The sequence below is a fragment of the Rattus norvegicus genome, chromosome 8 (assembly GCF_036323735.1).
Source record: "Rattus norvegicus strain BN/NHsdMcwi chromosome 8, GRCr8, whole genome shotgun sequence".
Lineage (NCBI taxonomy): Eukaryota > Metazoa > Chordata > Mammalia > Rodentia > Muridae > Rattus > Rattus norvegicus.
Genome location: NC_086026.1, coordinates 104914941 through 104942742, shown reverse-complemented (window position 1 = coordinate 104942742; position 27802 = coordinate 104914941). Strand labels below are relative to the sequence as shown.

The 27802-nt window shown below is 36.6% G+C and overlaps 1 protein-coding gene across 6 annotated transcripts in view; it reads left to right on the top strand.

Annotated features, from left to right (window-relative positions):
• U2surp (U2 snRNP-associated SURP domain containing) overlaps positions 1 to 27802 on the top strand; it is a 65063-nt gene that overhangs the window by 20900 nt on the left and 16361 nt on the right. For 3 of the 6 annotated variants that reach the window (XM_039082560.2, XM_002729954.7, XM_236501.10), the window contains 20 exons: positions 2038 to 2136; positions 4218 to 4332; positions 4782 to 4915; positions 5687 to 5754; positions 6228 to 6322; positions 6402 to 6437; positions 6528 to 6610; positions 7279 to 7444; positions 7621 to 7832; positions 8741 to 8784; positions 11738 to 11842; positions 12934 to 13000; positions 13081 to 13244; positions 15203 to 15365; positions 15739 to 15818; positions 18227 to 18314; positions 20223 to 20345; positions 23618 to 23774; positions 25212 to 25307; positions 25957 to 26023. In XM_039082560.2, coding sequence (XP_038938488.1) covers positions 2038 to 2136; positions 4218 to 4332; positions 4782 to 4915; positions 5687 to 5754; positions 6228 to 6322; positions 6402 to 6437; positions 6528 to 6610; positions 7279 to 7444; positions 7621 to 7832; positions 8741 to 8784; positions 11738 to 11842; positions 12934 to 13000; positions 13081 to 13244; positions 15203 to 15365; positions 15739 to 15818; positions 18227 to 18314; positions 20223 to 20345; positions 23618 to 23774; positions 25212 to 25307; positions 25957 to 26023 — 2162 coding nt within the window. Of the gene's footprint in view, positions 1 to 2037; positions 2137 to 4217; positions 4333 to 4781; positions 4916 to 5686; positions 5755 to 6227; positions 6323 to 6401; positions 6438 to 6527; positions 6611 to 7278; positions 7445 to 7620; positions 7833 to 8740; positions 8785 to 11737; positions 11843 to 12933; positions 13001 to 13080; positions 13245 to 15202; positions 15366 to 15738; positions 15819 to 18226; positions 18315 to 20222; positions 20346 to 23617; positions 23775 to 25211; positions 25308 to 25956; positions 26024 to 27802 lie in introns of those variants that run through there. The other 3 variants (XM_006243554.3, XM_039082559.2, XM_017596120.3) reach the window with 2 other exon arrangements.

Genomic DNA, 27802 nt, shown 5'->3' with positions numbered 1-27802 from the left:
AGGCTGTATTTAATAACTACCCTACTACCTTTTACATTTGTGAGTCCTGAGTAACATGAAACAACCAAAGGCCTATAGACTATTTAGATCAGATTTCAGAAGGAAACTGCTTCTAAATTGTACAAACGAAGGTCTCAGTAAAATGTTTCTCTGGACAGGTAGGTGGATCAAGTTGTAAGGGTTCTCGCCACCAAACCTGATGCACCAGCTTGCTGCTTGGGACCTCCATAGTGACGGAAGAGAGCTAGCTCTCTGAAGTGCTTTGGCCTTCACACATATGCTTTGCATATGTGCCCTGTCTCTAATATGAATACACACAAACACAAATAAAAATTTATATATATGCATTTTGATCAAATCCACCCTCTATTCTTTCCCTCCAAACTTCATGTGCTTTTTCTTAATTTTTAAAATTTTAATTACAACTACATCATTATTTTCCCTTTCTCGTTTCTCCCTCTATCCTCTCCTGTGTTCTACCTTCTGACTTCCTCTCAAATCCACTCGCCCTTTCTCTGACTATTATGGGTATGTGTGTATGTATGTATATATTCACATACATATCTAAATATAACCTGCTGAGTTGTTTTAGTGTTGCTTGTGTATGTATGATTTCAGGGCTAACCTCTTGGTATTGTAGAACCAGTTGAGGGCCTCATCCCTGGGGAAGACTAATTCTCCTTCTCAGCAGTCTTTAGTTGCCTGGCTTCTGTCTAGAGTAGGGCCACCAGAGATTTCCTTCTTCCGCTTTAGCATGTCTGTTGGTGGTGTTATTTCAGGTCATGTTTGGGCAGCCACATAAGGTTCCATGGGTGTCATTTCTCCTCGTCATTTCTAGGAGACAATCTCTCAGCAGACTTCCTGGTCTCTGGCTCTTATCTGTCCCTACAGTTGTGCTTTAGATGAATTCCTCAGGCTTGAGTGCCCCTCAGTCAGTCAGTTATTCCCTGTACTTTGAACAGTTGTAGTTTCTGCAGTGGTTTCTCACAGTTGCAAAGAGAAGCTTCTTTGAGGGTGAGAGCTGCTCTGTCAGGCAAAGGTAGCTCCAAGCTTGGTCACATCATAGCTGTGCTGTGCTGTGGGGATGGCAGTGAACAGGGACAGGATGGCAGAGGGAAGAAGGAATTCCACTCTGTATTCTCTAAACCCAGTGTGTTCAGTCAGTGCTGCCACGTACTGTTTTCTTATAGAAATTGACTCATTTATATGAACTGCTTGGCATGAGAAGTTTATTGGATTTCTTTTTAAGATTTTGACTTCTGGAGTATTTTCATATGCTGGAGGTGTCTTGGGCCCAAGACTAAACATGACTTTCATCTCTGTCTTATGTATATATTACACATACTGCCCAAAGGTAATTTGTTGCACAGTATTTTGCACAGATTTTGACCGCCATCTGTTCTTTGAGATCAGGTATAGAACGTTCCACTTGTGGTATTGAGTTTTTCAGATTTTGGATTTTCCGATTTGGAATGCTCATATGTGTTCAGAAAATATTGATAAAGTTTTATATGTGCTGGAATCTGAATGCAAAGTAGATGGTACATTCTCAACAAAAACATGGGACTATGTTATGTCACTGTTTTTGATAAATGAGGTACTTAATTAAGTTTTAAATGGATGTGGTTTTAGTACCTGAAATGGAAGTAGATGGTGACTCTGAGAGTGGGGAGGACACCTTCCCATCTGAGGATGTATCCTGCCAAAGCTACTTTTGCCCTCCCCTCTGCCCTGCCCCCAGCCTTGATATTTATTTCTTTGTTATTTCAACCTTTATTTCCCTTTAAAAAATGGCTCTTGCCTGTAACTGGCTTTGAGTTAGGAAATAAAAAGCATTCCTTAATTAGTGCTGTTACATCAGAATGACGCCTGATAGGCATCTAAGTTTGGAGTATGCCAGCTTTTCTTTGCATTAGTACTTTAAATTAGAAACACTTCTAAAGATGAAGTTATCAATTAAAGTATGTTAAATGTTATAGGTAACATTAAAATTTGTATGTAAAGACAAAATAATCTTTTTGCTTTTCCTTTTTACAGCCTCTTCTAGAAAACAAGCTTAAAGCATTCAGTATTGGAAAAATGAGCACAGCAAAGCGAACTCTAAGTAAGAAGGAACAAGAGGAACTGAAGAAAAAGGTAATGTTTGAAGTGTATTTTAGGTTATACTTAGAAGTGACCATGTAAGGGGGCAGTAGCAGCCATGTTTCCTATAGAATTTGACTTCTTGATATTTGCAACTCCACACGAGTCAAGTCTTTAACACAAGAGATGTTCAGAATTTTGTTCTCTGTCTGTCTTCTGATCTATAGCTCTATGTGATGATGTGTTCTTGTTGTCAAAGTGTGAGTGTGTGTTTGCGTGTGCATGTACGGTATTGTACCTATCTTCCTTAGATGAATGCTCTAGAGTGAGGGTACTTTTCTCTATTTATCTTTTTTAACTAAATGATTTATCTTTGTGATTACTTGTAGAATAGAAATATTGAACATTTTTATAGCTTTGTAGGGATTTGTGGTTTCGCTCTTTGGACATTATATTACAAATGATATGTTAGGAATGTTATGCACAGGTGCATTTTGGTTTTCTTCTAGTTTCCCTTTTGAGACATATTCCTGAAAGGAAAATTGTTGGAATGGTAAATTAATAAATGTGGTTCTTCTGTACTTGTCAATATTGTTCTCTGTAGGGCAGGGATATTTTGTTCTCTGTCTGTAATGTATTAGTGATGTCACCACCCCCATACACTTGCAAGTAGAGATTATCCTGAGGGAGTTTTTGCCAGTCTGTGGTGTGAAAAATGATGCCTGAGTGTTTGAATTTGCAATTCTTTCAGTGGCAATACAGTTCACCAGCCCCCTGCCTCCATTTTATTTTTATTTCCCTTCTGGTTTCATTCTTCCTTGTAAAAACTGTTGTTATAATCAGTTGCCAGTCTTTCCCCACAACTTCTGTGTTTTTAACCAAGTTTTTTCCTTTCTTTTCCATTTCTGGCTTATAGAGGAATTTCTCTGTATTTTCTTCTAGGATCTGTATTCCTAGGAGAATCCACTAAATTCCTAGGATTATTTCCTAAAATGTAATCTTCATGTAGTTTTTCATGTTACATAGTACAAAAAATTGATTTTGCTTTATCTTTTTTCAAATATTTGTCAATAAGTTAGGTGGTTTTGTTTCTGGGAAAGTCTGTGTTTCCCTCTGACACCAGATGCTTCTTTTATTGATTGATGTATTTACTCTGTAATTGAGGAACACTTTTCTACTTGTTATTTGATGTATTTCTTTTCTGATTTGTTCTATTCTGTTGGACTTGGGTTTCTGAGGTAGAGTCTTCCATAGCTTGCACTGGTCTGGAATTCTGTCTTCCTGTCTGATGTCTGAAGTGATAGGCATGTGCTACCATTCTTAGCTTGGCATTTTATTCATACATATTTGAGGATATTTGGATGGTTTATAAGTGAGAATGTCAGTTCTGCTTTTTTAAATGCCTTGTCAGGAGTACATACTTTGCTGGCTTTGCTTCTATTGTATCTTTGATTATTTGAGAATGAAATTTTTATATTTGATAAATTAAGTCATGCCTTGGAGAACTTTTTAAATAGTAATAGGATAATATGTTCTTATATAGTCATTTATCCTACAGTTTGACTCGATTATTTTAAATACATTTACTTGTTTATCTGCATGTGGTAAGTTCTTTCTGCATCTCTAATAAAGGAGCAACTTTCTAGTAAAGGAGCAAAGCTTTTTTGTTCTAATTTTTAACATTTAATTATTGATAATATATAATGTCCGAGTATTAGATACTCGATTTGAGAATGAAGAGGTTTATATTCTATTTCTTTTTTTTTCTTTTTTATGTATATGGGTGTTTCGTCTGCTTGTATGTGTGCCTGGTATCTAGAGAGGTCAGAAGAGGGAGTTGATCCCTTAGGACTGCAATTGCAAATGGTCGTGAGCTGCCATGAGGATGCTGGGTCCTGGGTTCTTAGGGAAGAGCCAGTGCTCTTAACTGTTGAGCTTTCTCTCCGTGGTAGTTTTGCCTTTAAGCCAGCATTTGGCAGTCAGATCTCTGTTCAAGACCAGTCTGGTCTACATATCGAGTTCAAGTCTGCCTGGCCTCCACGGTGAAATCCTGTTTCAAAACAAAAATAAAACAAATCAGTCAACCATACCCAAATGGCAATTCTTGTGTAACTAATGTTTCATTACGTGTTTAGGAGGATGAAAAGGCAGCTGCTGAAATTTATGAGGAATTTCTTGCTGCTTTTGAAGGAAGTGATGGTAATAAGGTGAAAACGTTTGTTCGAGGCGGGGTTGTTAATGCAGCTAAAGGTCAGTACCAAGATCTGGCTTTGAACAAGCTTTGGATGACATGACAACAGATTAATTATGGAAGACATTTGACATTGAATTCACGTTTCTTTTCTATGAGCACCATCTAGTGGTTAGACTAATTAACAATATAAATGACCAAATATGGAATAATGAAGATTATTGATTAGCGGGACTGTATGAAAGAGATGATAATAACAACAGCAACAATAATAACTAATACCTCTCAAGTTTAAACAAAATGAATTATGTTACAAAGTTTTTAGTGTTTTATAGTTTTGGTATAACATGGTCAAATTGTGATTTTATTTTTTTTAGGTTGAGTGGTAATATGTAAATTTAATTTTATATTCAAATTTTAATACTAAAAGCATCTTAATTTTTATAAGTAAAACTAACAAAAAATAAAATTATATGTAGTTTTTACAACTTAGTATTTTAAATTTCAGATGAACATGAAACAGATGAAAAAAGAGGTAAAATCTATAAGCCATCTTCAAGGTTTGCAGATCAAAAGAATCCTCCAAATCAGTCATCCAATGAAAGGCCACCATCTCTTCTTGTGATAGAGACGAAAAAGCCTGTAAGTCATTAAATAATTGAGCATTTATTTTAGAATCTGGCATTGTCATTGGTATTCTAAGTACATCCACTCTACTAAATTTCTTATGGTTGATGAGTCTTGAAGGTAAGTGTTGATTTTTGATGTTGTCCAGCCCAGTAGTAATTCATGTAGATAAGCAGTGATAGATTAGGTCAGGACATGGCAATGATAGTCTTTGAACATTTGTTACTGTGTTCATCTTATGTATGTACCGCAAGTCAAAAGTTGGGTTGTCAATGTAGGGTGATACTGTTTTTTTAAACAGTTTTGAATTATGATCCTTAAATTATTAATAACATGTAGTACATGTTTCTCGGGATAGTTTTAGGACCTCTTAGGAATTACTATCAGAGTTGATGTTTCCATTTTCTAAGTTCTCATTATAGAGTTTTTTTCATTGGAAATAGGAGTTTTAGAGGAGGTAATAGGTTGATAAATGTGGGATCAGGTCACTTAGAACCACATTTTGTTAATTAAATATGATTATATTAAATAGTGAGAGGAACTTTTCTTGTGTGGTTGTCAAGATACCTCTAAAAACAAAACACAACAGCTTTATGGCTGTGTAATTCATATACCTTAAAATTGGCTCTTCAAAGTGTATATCATTAGGTTGGCTCTTTTAGTATATTCATGGCTATTCAAAAATTGCCATTTTGCCTTTCCAGAAACTTTTATCACTGCAAAAAGAAACCATAACTTTTTCTTAATCTCTTTTATTTCAATTATAACTTATTATATTCTTCATAGCCACTGAAGAAAGGGGAGAAGGAAAAGAAAAAAAGCAATTTGGAACTTTTCAAAGAAGAACTAAAACAGTAAGTTTTATAGGAGGAATTCTATCATAGGCATGTTGGACTGATAATTGTAGCTGTTAGTGCGTATACTTGTTTTACCAGCTGGCCGACAAGTGAGCTTTCTGTGGCTGCCAATAGATAGGATGTGCTCGGAAATCAAGTAGCATTTATCCAGTGTCTGTTGCTGCTTGTGATGTATAGAGTTAAGTCAGTTGGCTTATGTTCTGTCTGGAATCCTGTTTACTCTTTGGGGTAAAAGTGAGGTGTCATCAAATCTATTAATAGCAAAAAACATAAGTAGTAGTTTTGTGTTGAATTTCCTTTACACCCTGAAAGAGTCATCATTCTTGTCTTGTGACCAAGGGGCTCACTAATCTTATAATTATTGCTAATGCAAATACATTACATTATTTGAAGATGATACTTAGATAAGCTGTTACTAACTATGAATAACTTGTGGCTTACTCTCAGTTAACTATAAATATTTTCAACAGAATTCAGGAAGAACGTGATGAGAGACATAAAACAAAAGGCAGGTTAAGTCGGTTTGAGCCTCCTCAGTCAGACTCTGATGGTCAGCGACGTTCCAGTAAGTGATGTTTGTCTTAAAGCACATATTTATGTCTCATTGTCCTGGAAACTAAGTGTTGTTTTTTCCCCCCTTTAAGTGGATGTGCCTTCAAGAAGAAATAGATCGTCTGGTGGTAATACCGATTTTTTGCTTTTTTAAGCATTAGACATTGTCTCAACTTTGTATTTTGCAGGGTGTAACTTGTTTTTTCCCCTTGTTCTAGTTCTTGATGATTATGCACCGGGCTCACATGATGTAGGAGATCCCAGCACTACAAACTTATACCTCGGAAACATTAATCCACAGGTAATGTAAAGAAAAGAATAGGAATGTTGACTTATACTCAGTTGTTTTATTTTTTATTGTTTTGATAATTAGATAAAATTAAGATTCTAACATGACAAATCTGATGGAATTAGATAGTATTTAATAATTGTTTTTGAAAACTTGGTACTTATAGTTAGATCCAAATTGTTTCCTGTACATTCATGAAGATGTGTCTTCCTTTTTAATAATTAGTTTGTGCTCTTTGAGGCACCTCTTTCTGATATGTAGCTTGCTTTCTTATGGAGTTCCTCTTTTTTTCCTCCTTGTTCTCCTGTTTAAGCTGGAGCTTGGGCTCCTTGTATTTCCCATCTCCCCTGTGCTCTGGTTGCATAGATGTTTAGATCCTAACCAAGATCTCCAAACAGGAAGAGAAGTCAGACATGCTTTTGGTTCTAGTAGCTCTTAAGATGCTAAACCCTAGCTGTTTATTTAAATAAAATAGAAGGTTTCTAATATGAAAATTCTTCAAATGCCCTGTTAGGACAGGGTTTTTGCCCATGTAAAGTTTCTAGTATTTGAATGTAATACTGTAGCATTAATATGTTGCTTTCTACTTTTTAAAATGATTTTGCTTTCTGGGCTGCATAGAATTCTTAGCCCCTCCCTTTCATTTTGTTGCATAACCAAACACTCTGATCTTTTAATAGATGAATGAAGAAATGCTGTGCCAAGAATTTGGAAGATTTGGACCATTAGCTAGTGTAAAAATTATGTGGCCTAGAACTGATGAAGAAAGAGCACGAGAAAGAAATTGTGGCTTTGTGGCTTTTATGAATAGAAGAGATGCTGAGAGAGCTCTAAAAAATTTAAATGGTAAAGTTCTTATTGTCCATTTGTAGGACTCAGGTATTTCTTTGGTGTAGAAAATTAGTCATAAAAACTCTAATGAGAATTGGATTACACTGGAAAACATATGGAGGAAATTTAATTCAGAAATACTTTTTCTCTAGAGCTTGTCAAAGTAACGTTCTTTCTTTTTTCTTTTGTAGGAAAAATGATTATGTCTTTTGAAATGAAGTTAGGTTGGGGTAAAGCTGTACCTATTCCTCCACACCCAATATACATTCCGCCTTCTATGATGGAACACACACTTCCCCCACCTCCATCCGGACTGCCTTTTAATGCGCAGCCTAGAGAGCGATTAAAAAACCCCAATGCTCCCATGTTACCACCACCTAAAAACAAGGAGGATTTTGAGAAGGTAATTTTAAAGATGTACATAGGACTGCATCTAATATGTAAATATCTGTGGTAGTGTTTCTTTTCAACAATTTTATAGAAATATGTGTGTTACTTTGGCAACTCATAAATAAGTAAATATGTTCCCTGCCTTAGCCCATGAAAACCCTATATTGAAATATTAGGTCATATTTAATATTTTTATTTGTGGCTACCATCCCTTTTGACCACTTGATACGCATTCCCTCCCCGCCCCCTAGCATTGTATTCAGTGTTTGGATTTACTTTGTTTGGAGAACGTGATAGTTTTTATTTGGTTAAGTGACTTTTTAATTAAGAAAGCCCACCTAAATAGTTATAAATTGTTTGGATGACAGCAAACTAACTTAGCCTTCAAGGTCTTGAGTTATTAGACTATATAATAGCATATATGATATTTCAAAAATAGCTAAGCTAGTAAAAACAAAGGGTGAGTATTTTTCTTTATTAAACATAAAACCAACTTAATTTCAAGTTATAATAATTTGTTGGTTCTATTATGAGTTACTTACACTTGAAATGCCAGGGCTGGTTTTAAAGGCTTGGGAACAAAGTAGCAAACTGTGTGGTCAGAGGCAAACAGTTAATTACTTCACAAATTAAATCTTTATCTGATAATTCTCAGTGTAGTACCTATTTCAATGCATTGATGTGCATTCTAGCAGGAATGTTCTGATGCTTTTGCATTTGGTGAACATTAATTGTTCGCTGTGAACACATCATTTGCATTTATGTAATTGCTTAGTGTATAATTACTTCAATGCAGAGATTGCCTGCAGAACTTGTGATTAGATGTGTAGTGTTTTCAATGCATATGTATATTTTTGCTTGTTACTTGTTAACAATACTCACATATTCTATGTTTATTATCTGATGTGACTTCATATACAGACTCTGTCGCAAGCCATAGTCAAAGTGGTTATCCCAACAGAAAGGTACATGTTTTTCTTTATTATTACTGATCTAAATATAGACATTATCCCCTTCTGAATTTAAAAGAACTAGTGTTGAGGAAAAGGTAATATCTTGACTGAGCAATGGCTCCTTCCCAGTACGTTTGGGGGGATGTGTAAAAATTAAGTTTAGTACACTTTGCAATTTTATGTCATCTTTTCTTTTGTTTTTATTGTTATCATTTTAGAGAGTTTTTAAATAGCTTTAGAAATTAGAATGTTTAAATAGACTAATATGGAGTTGTTGGTCTGGTAATTTAAAACTATTGTGAAGGGAAAATAGGTATATAAGTAAGATGAATTTTAAATTTTAGATAATATTGCAATTTGACCCACTTTATCTTGGTCTCTGGATTATCTACATTAAATATACAATCTTGGTTTTAGATCTTAGTAGAGGTGCAATTGTATCGTTTTGTTTTGTTTTCCTAATTGATTTTTAAGAAGAAGTTCCAATTGTTTTCATGGACACTAGATATGTTAGGATCTTTTAGTCATGATAACAAAGGCTTTGGACCTCTTTTATTTTTCTTTCTTCTTTGTTTTTCTTTTTTGATACACTGCCAATGAAGAGCAATCATGTAGGTTTGCTCTTGCTCAGTCAAGCTCAGCCTTTTCCCAAACACAGAGACACAACACTGGTTGAATAATAAATGAACACAAAAGAATTCCAAATTCTCTTTGACATTGGCCTTGGTGAGCAACACCAGCTGAACTGTCTGCGGCAGCGGGGGACCAGGAAAGCATCATGGGATGGATTGGGAAAGTATACAATTTTTGACCAGACATTGGTACGATTGACTCCAATAAATGTGGTTTTTATTATAACTGAGAGACTTTTTGTTGTGGTTACCCAGAATAAGATAATTACTGTTTAAAAATAAAATAATGCACTTTAAAATAAAAAATTTTTGTACTACACTGTTTTGTTTTGATAGAAAAGGTAATTTTTTAAATAAGAAAATTATATAATCCTTAAGGGAAGACTATACCAATGTTTTCCTCTTGATTCCAAGTCAGCAGCAACTAATTGTCACATTGATTTTAAATTATATGAAACATTTTAAAACTTCCTTTAAACTTGTAATTTAATAAAGATAGATTTTTACTATTTACAAGTCTGTTTAATACTATAGTGGGTTATTTTCTACTCTTAAAATGTTTGCAGGGAAAGTATTTTTTGAGGCATTCAAAAAAAAAAAAACAAAAAACAAGTCCAGGAATTTTATGTGAGACTCAGCTTATTTTTAAACAAAATTATATATATATATATTTGCTGAAAAGTTTTGACTTATTAGTAGTAGAATGAATCCTTTGGTTTTAAACTTGATAAATCATTTTTCATGTTCTTTAAATTACTGAAGTCAAGTTGTTTTTGACTATTTTGATAAAAATCTCTGGGTCTATAACATTTGTCCACCTGGTCAACGGTCATGTTTTATGATTTGCACATAAAACTTCCCTGAGTTTTAATTTGCCTCATAGCAATGGGGATTTTAGAACTGATTTAACAACTGCATGGCCCTTTTCTAAACAGAGCCACAAACTGCATGGGTGTTGAGAGTTCCTTTTTACTACAGAGCAGTACCTTATACTTCTGTGAAGAAAATAAATTTTAAGTTAAAATTAAGTGATTTGTTTTTTAATAATTTGAAATTGAATTGATAGTTCTAAACATATAATATCCCGTTTGCAAAAATTTAAACCTCCATGTAATTTTTTGGTGTTTAGAAATAATTTTTCTACTATGTAGAAATATTAGTGTCCATTTAAGTTGGCTTGTTTGAAAACTGTAGAACATTTAGTTCATAATTAAGATTATTTGACTGTCAGGTACTTTGAAACAAAGTATTCTGGAGCCCCTTCACTCCCCATCCCCAAATCTGTCTTCTATAACTGTATTTATATTCTAGCAGTTACATGGACTTAATTGAACTGAGAATGCTTAAGATATATGTGTGTCTTACACTATGAGCCAATATCCTTTTGCTTTTCCCAGTTGTTACTTGCCAACTTTGGACAACTTGAGGATTGGTGAAGGCGAAGTCAAGAGCAGCTTATGAATACATAAGCTGAGTCATTTCTGCCTGACCAGACATTAGTCAATGTCTGACATTAATTTGGAATCTTTATTAAAGATTTTCAGATTAAAAAATTCTTTCTATGAATGCAACAAAGTGACTTAATAAACGGTTACTCATATCTTCTTGGCTTAAATATTGGAAGATGAGCATTACAGAAAGTGGGCACCTTACCATTATAATTTTTCATTTGGTTGATAATATATAAGCAGGATTAGATGTTAGGAATTCCAAACTAATTTTGAAATGTTCTTCAAAGGGATGTTGCCTCATTAAAGGTCAGATTTAGTAAAAACTCCATCTGGTATGTGTGTATCAGAAACACAGAAATTTAGATGGGTCTTTTTATTAAGTCAGATCTTAAATTTGTTAGTTTTGCAGTTTGGTAAATTAAAGTTATGGTTATAACATTTCACTGTCATTATGAAAGTGACCTGTATTAGGAATATTTTCTCTTAAAATTTTTGCATTTTTAGATGGCTGTAACACGCAAATTTTAAGTTGGCTGATTTTACATATTTGCAGCTATCCAACTAGTTGTGATTTATAATTTACTTTTTTGCATTTTGAAAATAATGTTAAGTGGCATTTAGAACATTAAATCTATTACTATCAGGCTGTCTCGTGGCTTCCCATACTCCTTCACCTCTCCTTCCTTCCTGTTCCTCTGCCCTCACTGCCCTGTTCCCTCTTAATGCTCAAGGCCTTTAGTGTGTGCTCCAGGCTACTTTTTGATATTAAAATCTGTTAGCAAAAATGATTTTTAACTGCACCATTATAGTAACTTAAGTCAAGAGTAGTTTTATATAGGGATATGTCTGAATCCATTTTCTTTAACTGTGTTGTTGTTGTAGGAATTTACTCGCCCTGATACACCGAATGATAGAATTTGTTGTACGTGAAGGGCCAATGTTTGAAGCTATGATTATGAACAGAGAAATCAACAATCCTATGTTCAGGTGTGCTTCTTTTATTATGGTAATAAATCTGTAATAAAATTAGAGTTAATTAATTAGAGTTAACTGTGTTTGAGGGCATTAAGTGCATTCACATTACTATACAGCATTACATCCACCCATTCATTTCCAGACACCATTTCACCTTCCAAAAACTATACCCAGAACCCGTGTAGTTCCAAAGCGTGAAAAGATTTCCAAATGATGTCCTTTGGCTGCCATTTGCTTGCATGAGTACATGCACATGTGTCAACAAATAAGTGATAACATATCCACGAATAAAATTCTAAAAAAAAAAAAAGATTTTTGCAGGGTGAAGTGAGTCTTAGTAGTTAGACTAGAATGTGCTTAGGTTGGTTTCCATCACTTACGTAGTTATGGTGTAACAACTCAGCATTTTCTGGGAGGAAAATAGTGTTTCACTATGCTTTTCGATGGAGGAGTCATAAGCAAGCTAGAATTGAGCGAAATGCTTTGAGAGGAAGTCCTCTGAATTGCTTTATTAAAGACATGAAATGTTAAATGGGCTAAAGGTTTTTCAAATTTACATGTTGAAAAAACTCTTTCCAATATTCTAATACATCTTCTTGTGTTTTGTGTTTTATAACAAACAGTCATGCCGAGTATGGCGTGGTGCTGTATGCCTGTGATCGGAGGACTTGGGAGGGGGATGAGCTCGTGGGTCTGAGGGCAGCTGTTGGAGTGCATACTGAGTTCCAAGACAGTCTTGGCTATGTAGAGAGACCCCGTCTCAAGCAGAAGTTTAAAAGATTCTAAGAACAGTTAGATGACTTACTGAGACGCATGTATTCCAGACGTTCATATTATTCATTTGTAAGACATTCCGGGGTGCAGGAGGGTGGATACCATAGACGATGAAGGACCCTGTCTCCTACCCTTTTGTCCCAGGATCTTTGCTTTTGGTCTTTAGAAGTAAGGAGGCAAATAGTATTTCTCATCTGTTTTATTTAATTGTAGCTTTTTTTTTTTTTTAATTGATTAGGCTGACAGGTAGCTGGTTTTATGTAGATAGTAAAGTAGATAACTCTCTCCTGAAGACTATGGTGTTTAATGTTTTTGTTTGTTTTGCTTAGGTTCTTATTTGAAAACCAGACACCAGCCCACGTTTACTACAGGTGGAAGCTTTATTCTATTCTGCAGGCAAGTAGGATTGACTTCTCCACAGACTTTAACTGTGAGGTGTAGACCGTTCAAATAACATTCTGGGTATTTGTTAATAGGGAGATTCTCCGACAAAATGGCGGACAGAAGATTTTCGGATGTTCAAAAATGGATCCTTTTGGAGGCCACCACCATTAAATCCATACCTTCATGGGATGTCAGAGGAGCAGGAGACAGAAGCGTTTGTAGAAGAGCCTAGTAAAAAGGGAGCACTCAAGGAAGAGTAAGATTATTTTCTCTTATGTATTCAGGAAAGTTGCTTTAATGGTTGCTTCCATTAGTGTCTTGCTGTAACTATTTTGGCTTGGGAATGTTTTATTTATACTTTATGATTTTAGATGACCGTAGTGATAAATACAAATACTTATCCTGTTGACCTTGACCTCTTCCTGATGAAATAGTAGTGATCATCTCTTAAACACAGTTGAGCCCTTTCTGTAGCATTGCAGTACTTACACAGCTCACTTAGAGACTGTTAGGATTCCTGCCAGAGTGCAAGAGGAAGAGGAAAAGTTACTGCCTTTGGCTATGCAAAGCCTTCCCATAGTTAGTGTGTGTAGCAGTTGTGAGATGGCGGCAGGGAACTTTAGTATTAGTGCTCACTGGTGGCCCACAACCATCTATCTGTACCTCGGTTCTAGGGATCCTGTGTCCTCTTTAGGCCTTTGCAGGCACCAGCTATGTATGTTGTGTATGTTTGTTCATTCATTAAGTAAAACCCGCAAACATAAGATAAACAATTAAACCTTACAAAAAAATTAGTGCTTGCTCTGCACTGGTGTAGTGAGTTATCTGCATTTTAAGAAATGGATGTATTTAATAAGCGTTTACAAGTTCTTCATATGAAAAATGTTGGCCAAGAGATTTTAGTGTGGGGCTGGAGAGATGCCTCAGTGGTTAAGAACACTGGCTGTTCTTCCAGAGGACCCTTGCTCAATTCCCTGCACCCACAGGGCTCTAATTCCAGTTCTAGGGGCTCTGACACTCGGACACGGACATATGCGCAGGAAGAACAGCAATGTACATAAAATAAAAATAAACTATTAAAAAAGACTTTAGCATAAATGTTAATTACTTCCTTGTAAAGAGTGTGAGGCTTACTACCCATTGGGTCATTGCGTTGTTGGTGACAGTGGTTGGTTGGTAGTGGAATCCTTGAGCTGTTGAATGTATTTGTTCTTTAGGTTTATGCTCATTACGTAAGCTGCAGACCCAGTCCATAGTCTGGTTTTGTAAATAGAGGTTAATGTCCTGACTACATTGACTTCCTGTACTTTGTGTTTTGGCCATATGCTATGGTACATATGTGGAGGTTAGGGGACAGCTTGCAGGACTCTGGTTGTCTTTTCCCTTTCACCTCGGGCCATAGGGATGAAACTGAGGTGGTCAGGTTTGGAGGCAAGTGCCTTCAGCTGCTGGTCCATCTTGCCTTCCAGGTAGATAAAGTTTTCCACACACACAATGGTTCTTGTTTCTTTGTGTGCATGTAAGAGTGCCTTGGAATTACAGCGGTAGAGGAGCTGTCTTACAGAGACTATGTGGCCTGCAGGACCTAAAGTCTTCGTTTTCCTTACAGGAAAAGCTTACCCTACTTCAGTTCCTTGTAAAAGTGCTAAAGTAATACTTCTTTCAAAGGAAGGATGTGGAGAACTTGTAGGTTTTCTGTTTTAAGTGGGGATAGTAAGAGTGGAATACTTTTGGAGACTTAAAAAAATGGCCGTAATTTAAAATTTACTTACTATTTTTTAAAATTTATTATTTTATGAATGTGAGTACACTGTCTTCAGACACACCAGAAGAGGGCATCGGATCTCTTTACAGATGGTTGTGAGCCACCATGTGGTTGCTGGGAATTGAACTCAGGACCTCTGGAAGAGCAGTCAGTGCTCTTAACAGCTGAGCCGTCTCCCAGCCCCTTATTTTGTTTTAAAAAGTCACTGGAATATTTTATTAGTTTTAAAAAAAGTATTCGTCTTTTAAGTTCTTTAAAAAATTGTAACCAATTTGGGGAACCTAAAAAAACTTGGTCTTTTAAAACCATTTATCTGAGTGGGCTTTAAACAAACTAGTTTTTGTGAGGTGAGCATGGTAAGTGTTATACAGAGCAACAACCATGAGAAGCTAGTTATTGGGGCATTTAGGATCCATGTTTAAATATTTATAAGTGAAACTTATATTCAGACAGCGGGATAAATTAGAAGAAATCTTGCGAGGATTAACTCCAAGGAAAAATGATATTGGAGATGCCATGGTTTTCTGTCTTAATAATGCTGAAGCTGCTGAAGAAATAGTGGACTGCATTACTGAGTCACTGTCTATCTTAAAGACCCCGCTTCCCAAGAAGGTAAGGGCAGTGGTCTTCTTCATGAACATTTAGTTTAAGAGAAGGGGGAGAATAATTGACTTTAAACTGGAACTTTTTAAAAATTATAAAAAGTTCTTTTTTGACATAAAGAGCTTGACTGATGACATCTTTTCTATATAGTTTTACTTTTCTTCTGTTGGAGAAACCGGTTGAAATGTAAATAAATTAACATTGTATTCCTGCAAAAGTCACGATTGTAATGATGTTGGGTCTCATATAACTCTAATAGTAGTTACTATTAAATTATTGCTAAACTTAGCCTCTTCCAAAACTTCAATATATGAATGAACAGGGTTGTTTCTAGATAATGCTACCGGCTAATGTTTTCATTCTGCCTCATTTTGTATTACAGATTGCCAGATTATATTTGGTTTCTGATGTTTTATATAACTCTTCAGCCAAAGTTGCCAATGCTTCATATTATAGGAAATTGTAAGTATAAGATATGAGTGGTCCTCTTGAAGTAATATATTTACGGATGAGAAAACCAAAGAAGAGGGTTGTTCTCTTAGCATTCTTCATTAGTAGGAAATAGCTTTAAAGGTTGTTGAGATAGCTCGTTGGGTTAAGGTGCCTGCTGTGCTAGCCTTGTGAACGCATGTAAGGGAAGGGAGTAAATGACTCCATGAAGTTGTCTTCCAACCTGAATTCAACTCCCAGTCCCACAGTAGTAATAATAAATAAAAATTTAAAGGTTATTTTAATCTACTCATTTAGTAGAATTTTTAAACAAGTAAATTCAAGGTTTATTGAACTGAACTAATGTAAGCTAAATTAACAGTTTTTTGAAAACTTTTTTTCAGATTTTCTTTTTTATGACATTTGTGCATGTGTCTGTGTGAACATGGAACATGGGACATGGCCCATAATTGGAGGTCAGACGACTAACAACTTGTAGGGGTTGAGTCTCTCCTCCCACCACACGGGAGTGTGTTTAATCCACTGAGCCATGTAGCTGGCCATTGTTGTTATTAGTTTTTTATTGAGCTAAAGTCTCACTTTAGCCCAGATGGCTTAGAACTTACTGTGCAGCCCAGACTGACCTGAGCTGTGGTAGTCTTCTTACCCTAACCTTCCAGGTGCTGAGATTTTAGTATGAACCACCATGCTTTATACTTTATTTTTAAATATTGACAGTAGAGCAAATAGGTGGAGTTTAAAAAATTGAAAACTACATTATTTTACCTATTTAGCTACTTTATAATAAGCATAAATGGTATAATAAGTAATGGCATGTAAAAAGAAGAAACTAAAACTTTTAACATCATTGTTTTAATAATAACTTTAAATTTAAAAAAAAAAGATTTATTTTTATTTTTTCCTCATGAGGGCTTTGCCTGCTTATATTAAGTGCGCACATATGTGCCTGGTGCCCATGTAGGTTCGAAGGTGTCAGATCCCATGGAATTGTTATTTGTGATCTGTCATGTTGGCACTGGGAGCTGAATGAACCTAGTGCTCTAAACAGCTGTCTCTCCAGCCCTATTCATTGATTTCCTTGTTCCTTTTTGCTAAAGCAGGAGGGAGAGGTAGTGGACATCCTAATTCATATGTAAATCTTCAGTTCCACAGAGCCCCTCCCCTTCTGTGCTTGTTAATAATCAGCATGTTATAATAATCAGGCTCGGGGAAAAGAATTGACTCTAAAAGGAAATCAGAATTGTGACCTGGGCTGGGAATTGTAACCCAGTTGTTTGAGTGTTTTCCTGGCATGGAGAAGCCCTGGGTTTGATTCAGCACCACACAAAAACAGGTGTGGTGCTGCACGCTGAGATCCTGGCATTCCAGAAGTAGAGGCAGGGAGATCTGTAGCTCAAGGCCATGCTAGCTAAACTATGTGGTGAGAAAGTAACTGAGGACTGATTTGCATTTCTGTCTCTCATTCGGAGTCTGTCTGATTCCTCTTTCTCTTCAGCCCCACCCGTAATACTTCTTATTGATATAAATAAATATATTTTATAATATATCTAGAAGCTGACTGGCACCACTTTTCTGGCTGCTGGCCCATAGTGCCATTTCTGGCTGAATTACAACAGTAGTCTTCTAACTGGTTTCCCTCTTCTACACCTTGGTTTGTTTTCTATACAGCATCCAGGTGATCTTTGAAAAATAAGTCACGATCTAGGCATAGGTGGAGTTCAGTTGTTAGAGTACTATCTAGTGTATCCAAAACTCTTGGATTTGATCCTTGGCACTGTACAAAATCAGCTGTGGCTGGGAGGATAAGCTCCAGGTTCTCCTTGGCTACATAGCAAGTCCTAGGTTAGCTTAGGCTGCATGTGTGTGTCTATGTGTGAGTGTGTGTATGTGGACAGTATTAGGAGAGCACTACGTGTGTGTGTGTATGCATGTGTGTGCGTGCGTGCGTGTGTGTGAGCATGTATTAGGAGAGCCCTACGTGTGTGTGTGTGTGTGTGTGTGTGTGTGTGTGTGTGTGCATGCGTGCGTGTGTGTGAGCATGTATTAGGAGAGCCCTGCATATGTGTGTCTATTTGTTTCTATGTGTGAGTGTGTGTGTTTGATTGTGTGAGTGGCATTGGGAGAGCCCTGCATATGTGTGTCTATGTATGTGTGAGCGGTATTTGGGAGCCCTACTTGAATTCCACTCATACTCTTCTGCCTCATGTGCATCTTTCACCTTTGACATTTTTTATGTGACACACAGGACCAGATGGCTAAATCCATCCTAAATATAAAGTTGCTTGCTAAAGAAGGACACTGGTATTGTGAATTTCTTAATTTGCTTTATAAGAACAGGAGAGGTTTTCATTGGCGAGTGGGCTGAAGAGAATGTGATTTTTTTTTAAGTTGTTTTAAAGAATGTATTGTTTGAATTTCAGTTTTGAAACAAAGCTATGTCAGATATTTTCAGACCTCAATGCTACTTATCGTACAATTCAAGGCCATTTACAATCTGAAAATTTTAAGGTATGTATATTTCCTTGTTTCTGCCCTGATGTGTGAAATGGAGGAGGGCATTAGAGGGCTGCAAAAGAACGTACAGCAAGTGGTATATTTAAAACTTGGATCTTTTAGGAATTACTCTTAAGTTTTTTTTTTAAAATATTGTATTATCAGGTAGTTTTTAGTTTTATATTTTTATTTAAAATTTCTTTAATGATTAGTTTTAACTATGTATTCGTGTTTCTTTGTGGGTGTATGCACATGGTGTACAGGTGCCTACCCAGACTAGAGGCATAGTCTTCCCCTGGAGTTAAGTTACAGAGAATTTTATGAACCAACTGATATAGATGCTGGGAGCTGAATTCAGGTCTTCATGCCTTGTTTAAATATTTTAATACTTTTTTTGTTGTTGTTCTTTACATCCTTCAGAACACATTCAGAAAACTTGTCTGGATTAGGAACATATATTTTAGTTATTTATGGTTGTTTAGAAAGTATCTTCAGGGCATTGGTGGTTCTAGTATGGCAGGTGGTTGTGATGTGTGGCCTCACATGCTGTGGCATAAGACCTGGAGGTGCCATCCAACCCTGGATTTGCTAAGGAATTAGCATGCTTGAGCTGGGGTGAGGATGTGAAACTGAGCATGATGTCAGCAGCCAGCCACACCTTCTAGGGTCTCAGAAGGGCCTGGTGCTTTGGGAAGACTGAGTAGACGGAGTGGCTGTCTTCCACAGGATGCCACCAGAGGAGGAAGGCCTGTGGACCCAAGTGTGAAGTATGTTATTATAAAAATTGAGTGTCTTCAGACATTGTTCTGGACAGCTGTGTCCAGGTGCAGAATTTGGTAGAAATACAGTGGACGTGGCATTGGTTTCCCGGTTTGCAGATGGGAGCTTGAAGCTGACCACTACCAGCTAAACAATGATGGGACCCCAACTTGGCTTAAGATGGCCTTGATGATGATTTGAAAATTTGATCTTCTGGAGTTGTATGGAAGACTTAATTAAAGTTTTAGGAATGTGAGGAGTGTTGGACACTGCTCTTGTTTAGATCATGAATACACATTTTTAAGACAGGTTGTTAATAATTGTAATGAGCTGCTTTCAAGGAAAAAAACCTATTCCGTTTTATTTTTTTCAATAACCTCTTAAATGAAAGATTATGAGGCTGGGTGTGATAGTGCAGCCTTTAATCCCACCACTGGGGAGGCAGAGGAGATGGATCTCTGTGACTTGAGACCAGCCTGATCTACAAAGGGAGAGTCCAGGACAGCCAGAGCTACTGCACAGAGAAACCCTGTGTCAAAAAACAAAACAAAACAAAAGTAAAGATCGAGAACCTTAGGTTGTAAAACAATGTTAAAAAGAGCCAGTAAAAGCCCAAGGTAGCAATTGAATAAATGAATAAACTACTGTGGGGAGGTCTTGTTGGGACCCCATGGCCATCACATAGGTATTCAGACAAATCCACTGAGACTTTAGTCTTAAGTTTTGATTGTTATACTTCCTAGGAAAGTGTTAGCCAGGACCCAGGAGTGCTCCATTGGATTATAATGGATTCAGAATAAAGCTTGATTGCTTTTGTTTCTAGTGGTCAGAAGGGACGGTGAGATTGTTTTTCAGGATTTGGCTTGTATACACTACTGACATGAGAGTTGACCTTAATTAATTAAAAAAAAAATCCAAGTTTTTTTTTTCCCAGCATTTTTAGATTATGCTGGGATAGATCTTTATTATGTTTCCTTAGAAGATAGCATTGAATTGCTTTAAAAAAAATGGGAATGATATGTGTAGTTATTTTTTTTTTTAATTTGACAAAAAGATCTAGCATCTTAAAGGAAAATTCAGCAATAACAGTGGTATTCCCATGAACTGGAGTTTGAGGCACACTGTTTCAACTAGACATTTACTGTCTGCTTTCTATTAATTTAGCAACGGGTAATGACCTGCTTCAGAGCATGGGAAGATTGGGCAATTTATCCAGAACCATTTTTGATCAAACTTCAGAATATTTTCTTAGGACTTGTAAATATCATTGAAGAAAAGGAAACAGAGGTAGGTATTCTGTACTTAAAATTTTTTCTGGGGGAGGGGAATGTTGCATGTATAATATTTTTTTGTGAAAAATACCTCTTCTTGCCCTTAAATAATCCAGGAGTCAACATTATATAAGACAGGGATTTTCAGTGTGTTCTTATGAGATTGTGGCTGGTTTTTTTTTTTTTAATAACTTGAAAAGATTTATATTATAGTAGAAAACAAATATTACATATAAGCCCCTCAACTAACTAAGTAAATCTCATCATTGAATACTCGTACCAGCATGACTGAACCTGAGAGCTAGCCTAGCCTAGTTTGAACATCTCACAAAGCTTAAATTATCCTATAGCTGGGCAAAATGATCTAACAGGAAACCCAGTTTTAAAGAAAGCATTGATTATTAGGTCTTGTAACCTACTGAACAACTAACCATTCTGTTAAAGAATGGTTGCAGTGCAGCACTGTGGGTACTGTTAACCCAGGTGATCGGATGCCGCAGCTAAGTACCACTGCCCAACACGAATGAACACATCGTATAAAAACGTCAGAGTTGGGCAGTTACTACTGAATTGTATTGATTTGCACCATTGCAAATTTTTAAAAAGTATAAGTCAAATCATCCTGAGTTGGGGATTGTGTCTGTGTAACAGCTTCCATTTTGTTAAAGCTAGCTGAAAGAGTAAGCGTACACTAGGAAAATGCAGCATGACTGTTCCAGATGTGTCCCTGTCATTCTCTTGCTCTTCCCCTAGTTTGTAAAATTCCATCTTTGTTTCTGGTGGTCATGCATGATTCTCTTTGTCGGCCCGTTGAGATCTTTCATGTTTGAAGTTATTACTGAGAATTGTTTTCTAATGGTAATAATTCTGATTGTTCATTGTTTTTTCAGTTTATTTGTTCTTGTTTCTCCCCTGTTAGGGTCAGGGCTTTGCTGGTTTATCAGGGTGGATGATGGATTCTTTCCTATCTTTTCTTTGTTTATATAGTCCTCTCCGGGAATGTTTTCATTCCTGGATCTTGCAATTGAAACTGTCTTCATCATCTTTTTTAATTTCCTCTTCTTTTTTAATGAATGGAAGATCTTTTTCTTTTAAATTTATTTATTCATTGTCGCTCTCTTTAGACAGACTAGAAGAGGGTATCGGATCCCAGCGCATATGGTTGTGAGCCACCATGTGGTTGCTGGGAATTGAACTCTGGAAGAGCAGCAGTCAGTGCTCTTAACCACTGAGCCAGCTCTCCAGCAATGCCTTACTCTTCTTGTATATAGCATTTAAATATCTTTTGCGGTGCTGGATTGGTGCTTGTGAATGCTTTAGTTTATGCTTGTATTGAAATGTTTTCATTTTTCAGTTTTTAAAAGACAAATGTGCTGGCAGTTTCAGGGTTTGGTTTGTATCAGTTTGTGCTCTCCTGCTTTGGGGAGGGTCACCGGGAGACATGTTACTCTGATGCATCTGCCTTTGTAGGTGAGTTGACAGTTTTTTCCTTACAGCTTTTACTGTCGGCTTACTTTGTATTTTTGATGTCTTAGTTATGTATGCTACAGAGAGCTTCTTAGCTACTTATATCTTTTGGGGTTTTTCAGTACCGTTTGTTTTTAAAAGAAAATTGTAGATTTGCGAAATTTTCTGCTCCTTTATTTCATTGAATTGATTAGTTCCCTGTGTTTTTAGTGCTTCTCTCAACTTTGTTATGTCCTGTGGATGGTTCTGTTGGGCTGCTGGCCATGGTCTACAGTTCTGGGTTGTTTGTGGTCATGGTTGTTTATTCATTTGTTTCCCTTATTGATAATTGGGTGCAGTATTTCATCTACTTTGTCCTCCGTCCCTGATTCTTCTGCTTGATAGAGTCCTACTGGGCTGCTTCATGCTGTTTTGTTCTGCCTTAGATTTATGTGCATGAGTGTTTTGCCTACATGTGTGAGTGTACAAGTCATGCCTGGTGCCCACAGATACCAGACAAAAGGATCAGATCCTCTGGAACTAAAATTACTGATGATTGAAAGCCACCGTGTGAGTGCTGGGAATTGAACTCAGGTCTTGCAAGAACAAGTGCTCTTAACCATTAAGCCATCTCCCTAGCCTGTCTTCCCCTCCCAAAACCAGAGTAGGGACTCTGACCCTCCCAAAACCTCCCCTCCCCCCCTCCGCCTCTCTCTGTCTCTCTCTCTCTCTCTCATTTATATATTTTTACTTTTTGATCTTACAGTATGGATAGGCATGCGCTTGCTACAGCTCTCTAGAATCAGGCAGAAGACAACCTCAGATTAAGTCTGTGTGCAGGTGTCTCTATGTGCCATCTACTGTAAATTTTATTTAATTCACTGAGGTTTTCATTTCGAACATTCAAGTTATTTTTATCCATATTGTTAATCTTAACATTTTCCTCTCTGTTGCTGGCTCTTCTTTTTGGGCCTGGATTGTATCATTCATTATTCTTATAAGAAAATTTTGCAGAATTTAGTTTCTTCTGACTTTAAACCTGTATCAGTATCTTTTAGTTCCCTAGTAAAGGACTTGTTTCTTCTTTCTCATGTTAGTTACTGTATTGCAGCCTACATATCCTTTTGGGCTTTTGTAGTAGAGGAATCTCCTGGGTCTTGATTTTGAGGGCTCCATCTCCCCTGCCATTGGTGAGGTTGAGGTGAATTGCTTTCGGAAGCCAGGGAGCTGTGCTGTGTGCAGCACACATCCGATTCTGTTCGTCTCCAGAATCTCGTCACTTCCTTCAGGGATGTTTCTCACTCTCTCCCCCTCACTAGTTGGTGAGGGGACAGCTACTCTTCTGCCATCTTCTCAGACTCTTGAGTGTATAGTGTTTCTCTTCCTCTGGTCTTTGTATGTGGTCTTCTCTCTTTGGGTTTTCTGTGTTAGCAGATCTCAGCCTAGGTGTAACTTCAGTGAACCTTTTGACTTTAAGGGAAATTTAATTATTAAATAGTATAATAAGATGGTGATGCACGCTTTTAATCTACTGTTCTAACGTATCTTTTTTAAACAACAAAAACCTTTACTAAGCTCTTTGATAGACGAACCAAGCCTGATTTTTCATCCTGACTCACATACTTGATACTGAGAATAAACATTTAGTATATATTAGGTAAATAACTGTACAGATAGGTGATCACTGCCTCTGCAGGCTGGATAATAAAGCATATACTTACCATGTGTTTGGAAATAAGGATATCCAGCCATGTTGCTATGTACTGGATTTTAAGTTAATTTAACAGTGAGAGACTTAAGCAAGTTAAAAAAAAAAAATTACAGCAGTGCATGGTTCTGTAGGATGTGCCAGATGATCTTGACGGTGCTCCCATTGAGGAAGAGCTTGATGGTGCTCCTCTGGAAGATGTGGATGGAATTCCCATTGATGCTACTCCCATCGATGATCTTGATGGCGTCCCTATAAAAAGTCTCGATGATGATCTGGATGGAGTGCCTTGTAAGTTTGGATTTTAAACATTAAGACTAACAAGTTTAATTGCTAAAATGCTTTAAGTTTTTCACATGATAGTATGCAAAAGTGGTTTAGTTTTAGACTGTGTCAGGTCACTTACTGTCAACGTCTAGTGCATTGGGGGCCCTGGGTACAGTCGCAAATAACCAGGACTAAGGGGATGCAGAGCAAATGCAGAAGCAACTGCACGCTGTTGCAAACTTTATTAATCCTTATATAAATATGAATATGCATGACCTCAATTTCCATTTTGGCAAGATACTATAAGATAGTTATTCCCACGATACCAGGAGCAACTGAGGCAAGACTAAACAAAGAAATACGACTAAGCAAAGCTTCTTCTCAAAATATTTACATAACAAATCACCCCTCTTCTTATTATCAAAATATGCTTGTCATAACCCAGAGAGCATGAGAGCCACTTCACAGAAACAGGACATAGCAGAACATAGTTTAAGGCCAAATGAGAAAAACATTTTCTTCTCAAGGGCGGCATGCCAGCCCCTACTTGCACCTGTCACCAGTCCTTACTTGATCCTGCCCGGGAGCTGCATCTCTATGTCTCCACAACTTACCTTTTCTGACAGTTTAAAATTTAAGTATCTAGGGGCTGGGGATTTAGCTCAGTGGTAGAGCGCTTACCTAGGAAGCGCAAGGCCCTGGGTTCAGTCCCCAGCTCCGAAAAAAAGAACCAAAAAAAAAAAAAAAAAAAATTTAAGTATCTAGTAATATGTTTGACTGTCGCAAAGGAAAGGGCTTTATTACAGTCATCTTTTTGGGGGACTATCATCCTATAATATTAGCAGGTTTTTCTTTTTGTCTCAGTTGTCTGAAATTTACAGGCAACATCTTGTGTTTGTGTCTAGTCAGATGCCCAGAGTTATCTTTGTTTCTTTTTTCTCCCCTCCCCTCCAAATGCTTCACTTGTACCCAAGTTTCCTATGAAGTAGTTCCTCCACGCCAATTTTTTTTTTTTTTTTTTTTTTTTTTTTTTGCCTTTTGATAGTTAAATTTAGCCACTGCCAACTCTGGTCTGCAAATATCAAATGGAGAGTTCAAGAAAATTCATAAATTGTAGGCATCATAATCTATTCTAACAGTTGTCCTTTCATGTTTGTTTTTATTACTTTTTTAGTGTGCCTAATTTAAAAAAAGTGTGTGTGGACAAGAAAACATAGTCAATGTATAATTCAGAGCTGGTCATAGACTCGGGCACTTATTAGAGGTCTTGGGATGTGGGTAAAAGGGCTTACTTTGCTCTGCTTAAAAATTTGGTCTCAAGCAAAAAAGTGAGGTAATCATAATTCTTGTTCTTGATACTGTCAATGTTTTCCCACATGCGGACTTATTTTTATTTGCTTTTTGATAACACTATTAGTTTGAATCTCTGATATATTTAATAGCTCATCTTTCCTTCAACAGTGGATGCAGCTGAAGACTCAAAGAAGAATGAACCCATATTTAAAGTTGCCCCATCAAAGTGGGAGGCTGTAGATGAATCTGAGTTGGAAGCACAAGGTGGGTAAATTACAAACACTGAGCTTTTAAACAGTTGTGTGCTGGGATAGTGGTGTCATTGAGTAGTATAGTGCCTAGCATGTGCAAGGCATTGGGTTGGATCCCTGACACTTGGAACGGAGCGGGGGGTAGAAAATTGATTTGTTAAAATTATTGCTATCTTTGTATTTGTGTGTGTATGTTTACCTTGTGTGTAAAACCTTTGTTCTCATCCTTCAGACTCACTGTTACTATGTTTTAGTCTGTCATAAGCATTCATTTATTGTTGGTGCTCCTGTAATAATGGAAGTTTTGAGAGTAATCAAATATGCACATGCGTGCTGTGTCAAAGGAAAATGTAGATAGGAAGCAGTATGCACTTGAAATCCTCTTAGAAGGCCAGTTTCAGAGGAATTCTGATAATTCTTATTAGATTGAGTTTACACTGCCTTTCCTGGGACCATATCTGTTACATCATTTCTGACTTTGCATATAGTATAACATATGAGAAAAGAAGATGTATAGCACATTGTTGGCTGCTGGAAGAAGAGATAAGCTTAAATAAAAGCTCCTGTAATAAAAACTTTCAGCTCTAAAGTCGGGTATTTACTATGTTGTAGGAAAAACGGCAGTTTACCTTATGGAATTACATTCTCTTTTCTCTGTGTAGCGGTGACAACTTCCAAGTGGGAGTTATTTGACCAGCATGAAGAATCAGAAGAAGAAGAAAACCAAAAGTAAGAATCTTAAGTTTTTAACATACCCAGTTCCTTGCACTTATACACTCCGTCTTTTACTAACAGGTTTGGTTGAAATAATAGTCCTTGGAGAGAATCATCTTTAGTCTCTCTCTTTTTTCCCCAGTGAATAACGAGCTTCGGTCTCTGGTCTTTACACCAGGCTTCCTCTCAGTGTGTTTTCTACATGAGGATGAATACTCCTGCCTTAAAGCTACTATTTTATCACTTGTATCTGTTTCAAATCATTGTTATCAAATACTGCTTGAGATCCACAAAAAGTGATTTTTAAAATGTTAAGTGGGAAGATTATATTCCTATCCTTGTGGGTAGTGCATTGCTAAGTACTGTTTTGTTATTTTAAATGTAAACGTGTCAGAAGAATGAAGAGTGTATACAGGGGAGCTTTGTAAGTACAAAGAAATTATAGTTTTGATAGTTTTCTCTTGTAATTACTAGAGAGTTATTTTTGACATCGTAATGGTAGGTAAATAATGTTTGCATTGATAAATTTTAGGGAGCTTCATACTTTTTACAGTCATTGCTGTGAATATTGAGTTTTACAAAGAAAGAGCTGATATAGACAGTACTAGGAAGAGACTTTTGTTTTATGAAAACTAAACAGTTGTATTCTCAGATGGGAGAAGAAAAGGGCAGCCTTTGATGTCCTAGCACAGCGTGCACGTGTGTGTGCGCTCAGCCAGCAGAGTACAGAACTGTCAGTGTGTCCTCAGAGATGCTGCTGTGACTGGAACAAGGCAGTGATAGTGAGAGAGAGACTTAGAGAGCAGGAGTGTGACTTAGCAGTGGAGATAGCTCTCTGAAACTGTAGGGTTCTAGACTTGAATGATGCACTTTAGTTCGCTTGGAACTGGGTTCATTGATTTAATTTATGTCCATGACCCCATCATTAACAGTAACTCAAAATGTTAGTTAGCATTAGCATATGTACTGTACTGGTCAGGTAACCCTTTTAATTTACAGGGAAGGGTAGAAAGTCCACCAACAAACTCCAGATCGTTAGCTTCATTTTATTTCTGAAAGCATTAGGGTTTTGGGCATAAAATTGATTTTTGTGATTTTTGTATTGCTTTTGTTTTGAGTGTATTTTAGTACTGATGTTGCAGTAATCATTGGTAGAAGCATAGGACAGTAGAAATAGAATTCATATATTTTTTTTGTTTCAATTTTCTTTTTTTTTAAATTTATTTAATACTTAATAATAATTCTTTGGTTTCTAGAATTCATATTTTTAATTTTTCATATAACTCCAAGTAAATCATGTTAACATAAGCATAGGTTTATGAAACCACATTGTAAGGAACACTGATTTCCACGTGGCTTTCTAGTCCTTCAGAATTTCTTACAGTTTACTACTGCTCTCTAGTGGTTGGATCAGAAATGCCTTTTTACTAGGGCTACTTCATAAAACTGTTGCATTTGCAACAGAGATAGAATTTAAAATTAGTACTTGTAATACTTGGAGAGAAATGTTAAAAATTTGTAATGAATTTAGTACAGGTTTAGGATTTTTAAATTTCCATTTTTCACAAAAGTGTAGCAGGAAGTGCTCAGGTTCAGAGCACTTGTTCTTAAAGACCTGCGTTTGATTCCTAGTGTGCTCATTGAAGTTCACACCCATTCCTTACTCATCTTCTGCTGTCATGGCAACAGACATGCACATGGTACACGTACATGGATGCATGCAAAATACTCATACACATAAATTAAAATTCACAGAAGGACAGACTTCATAAACATATACAGGAAAGAACTGAA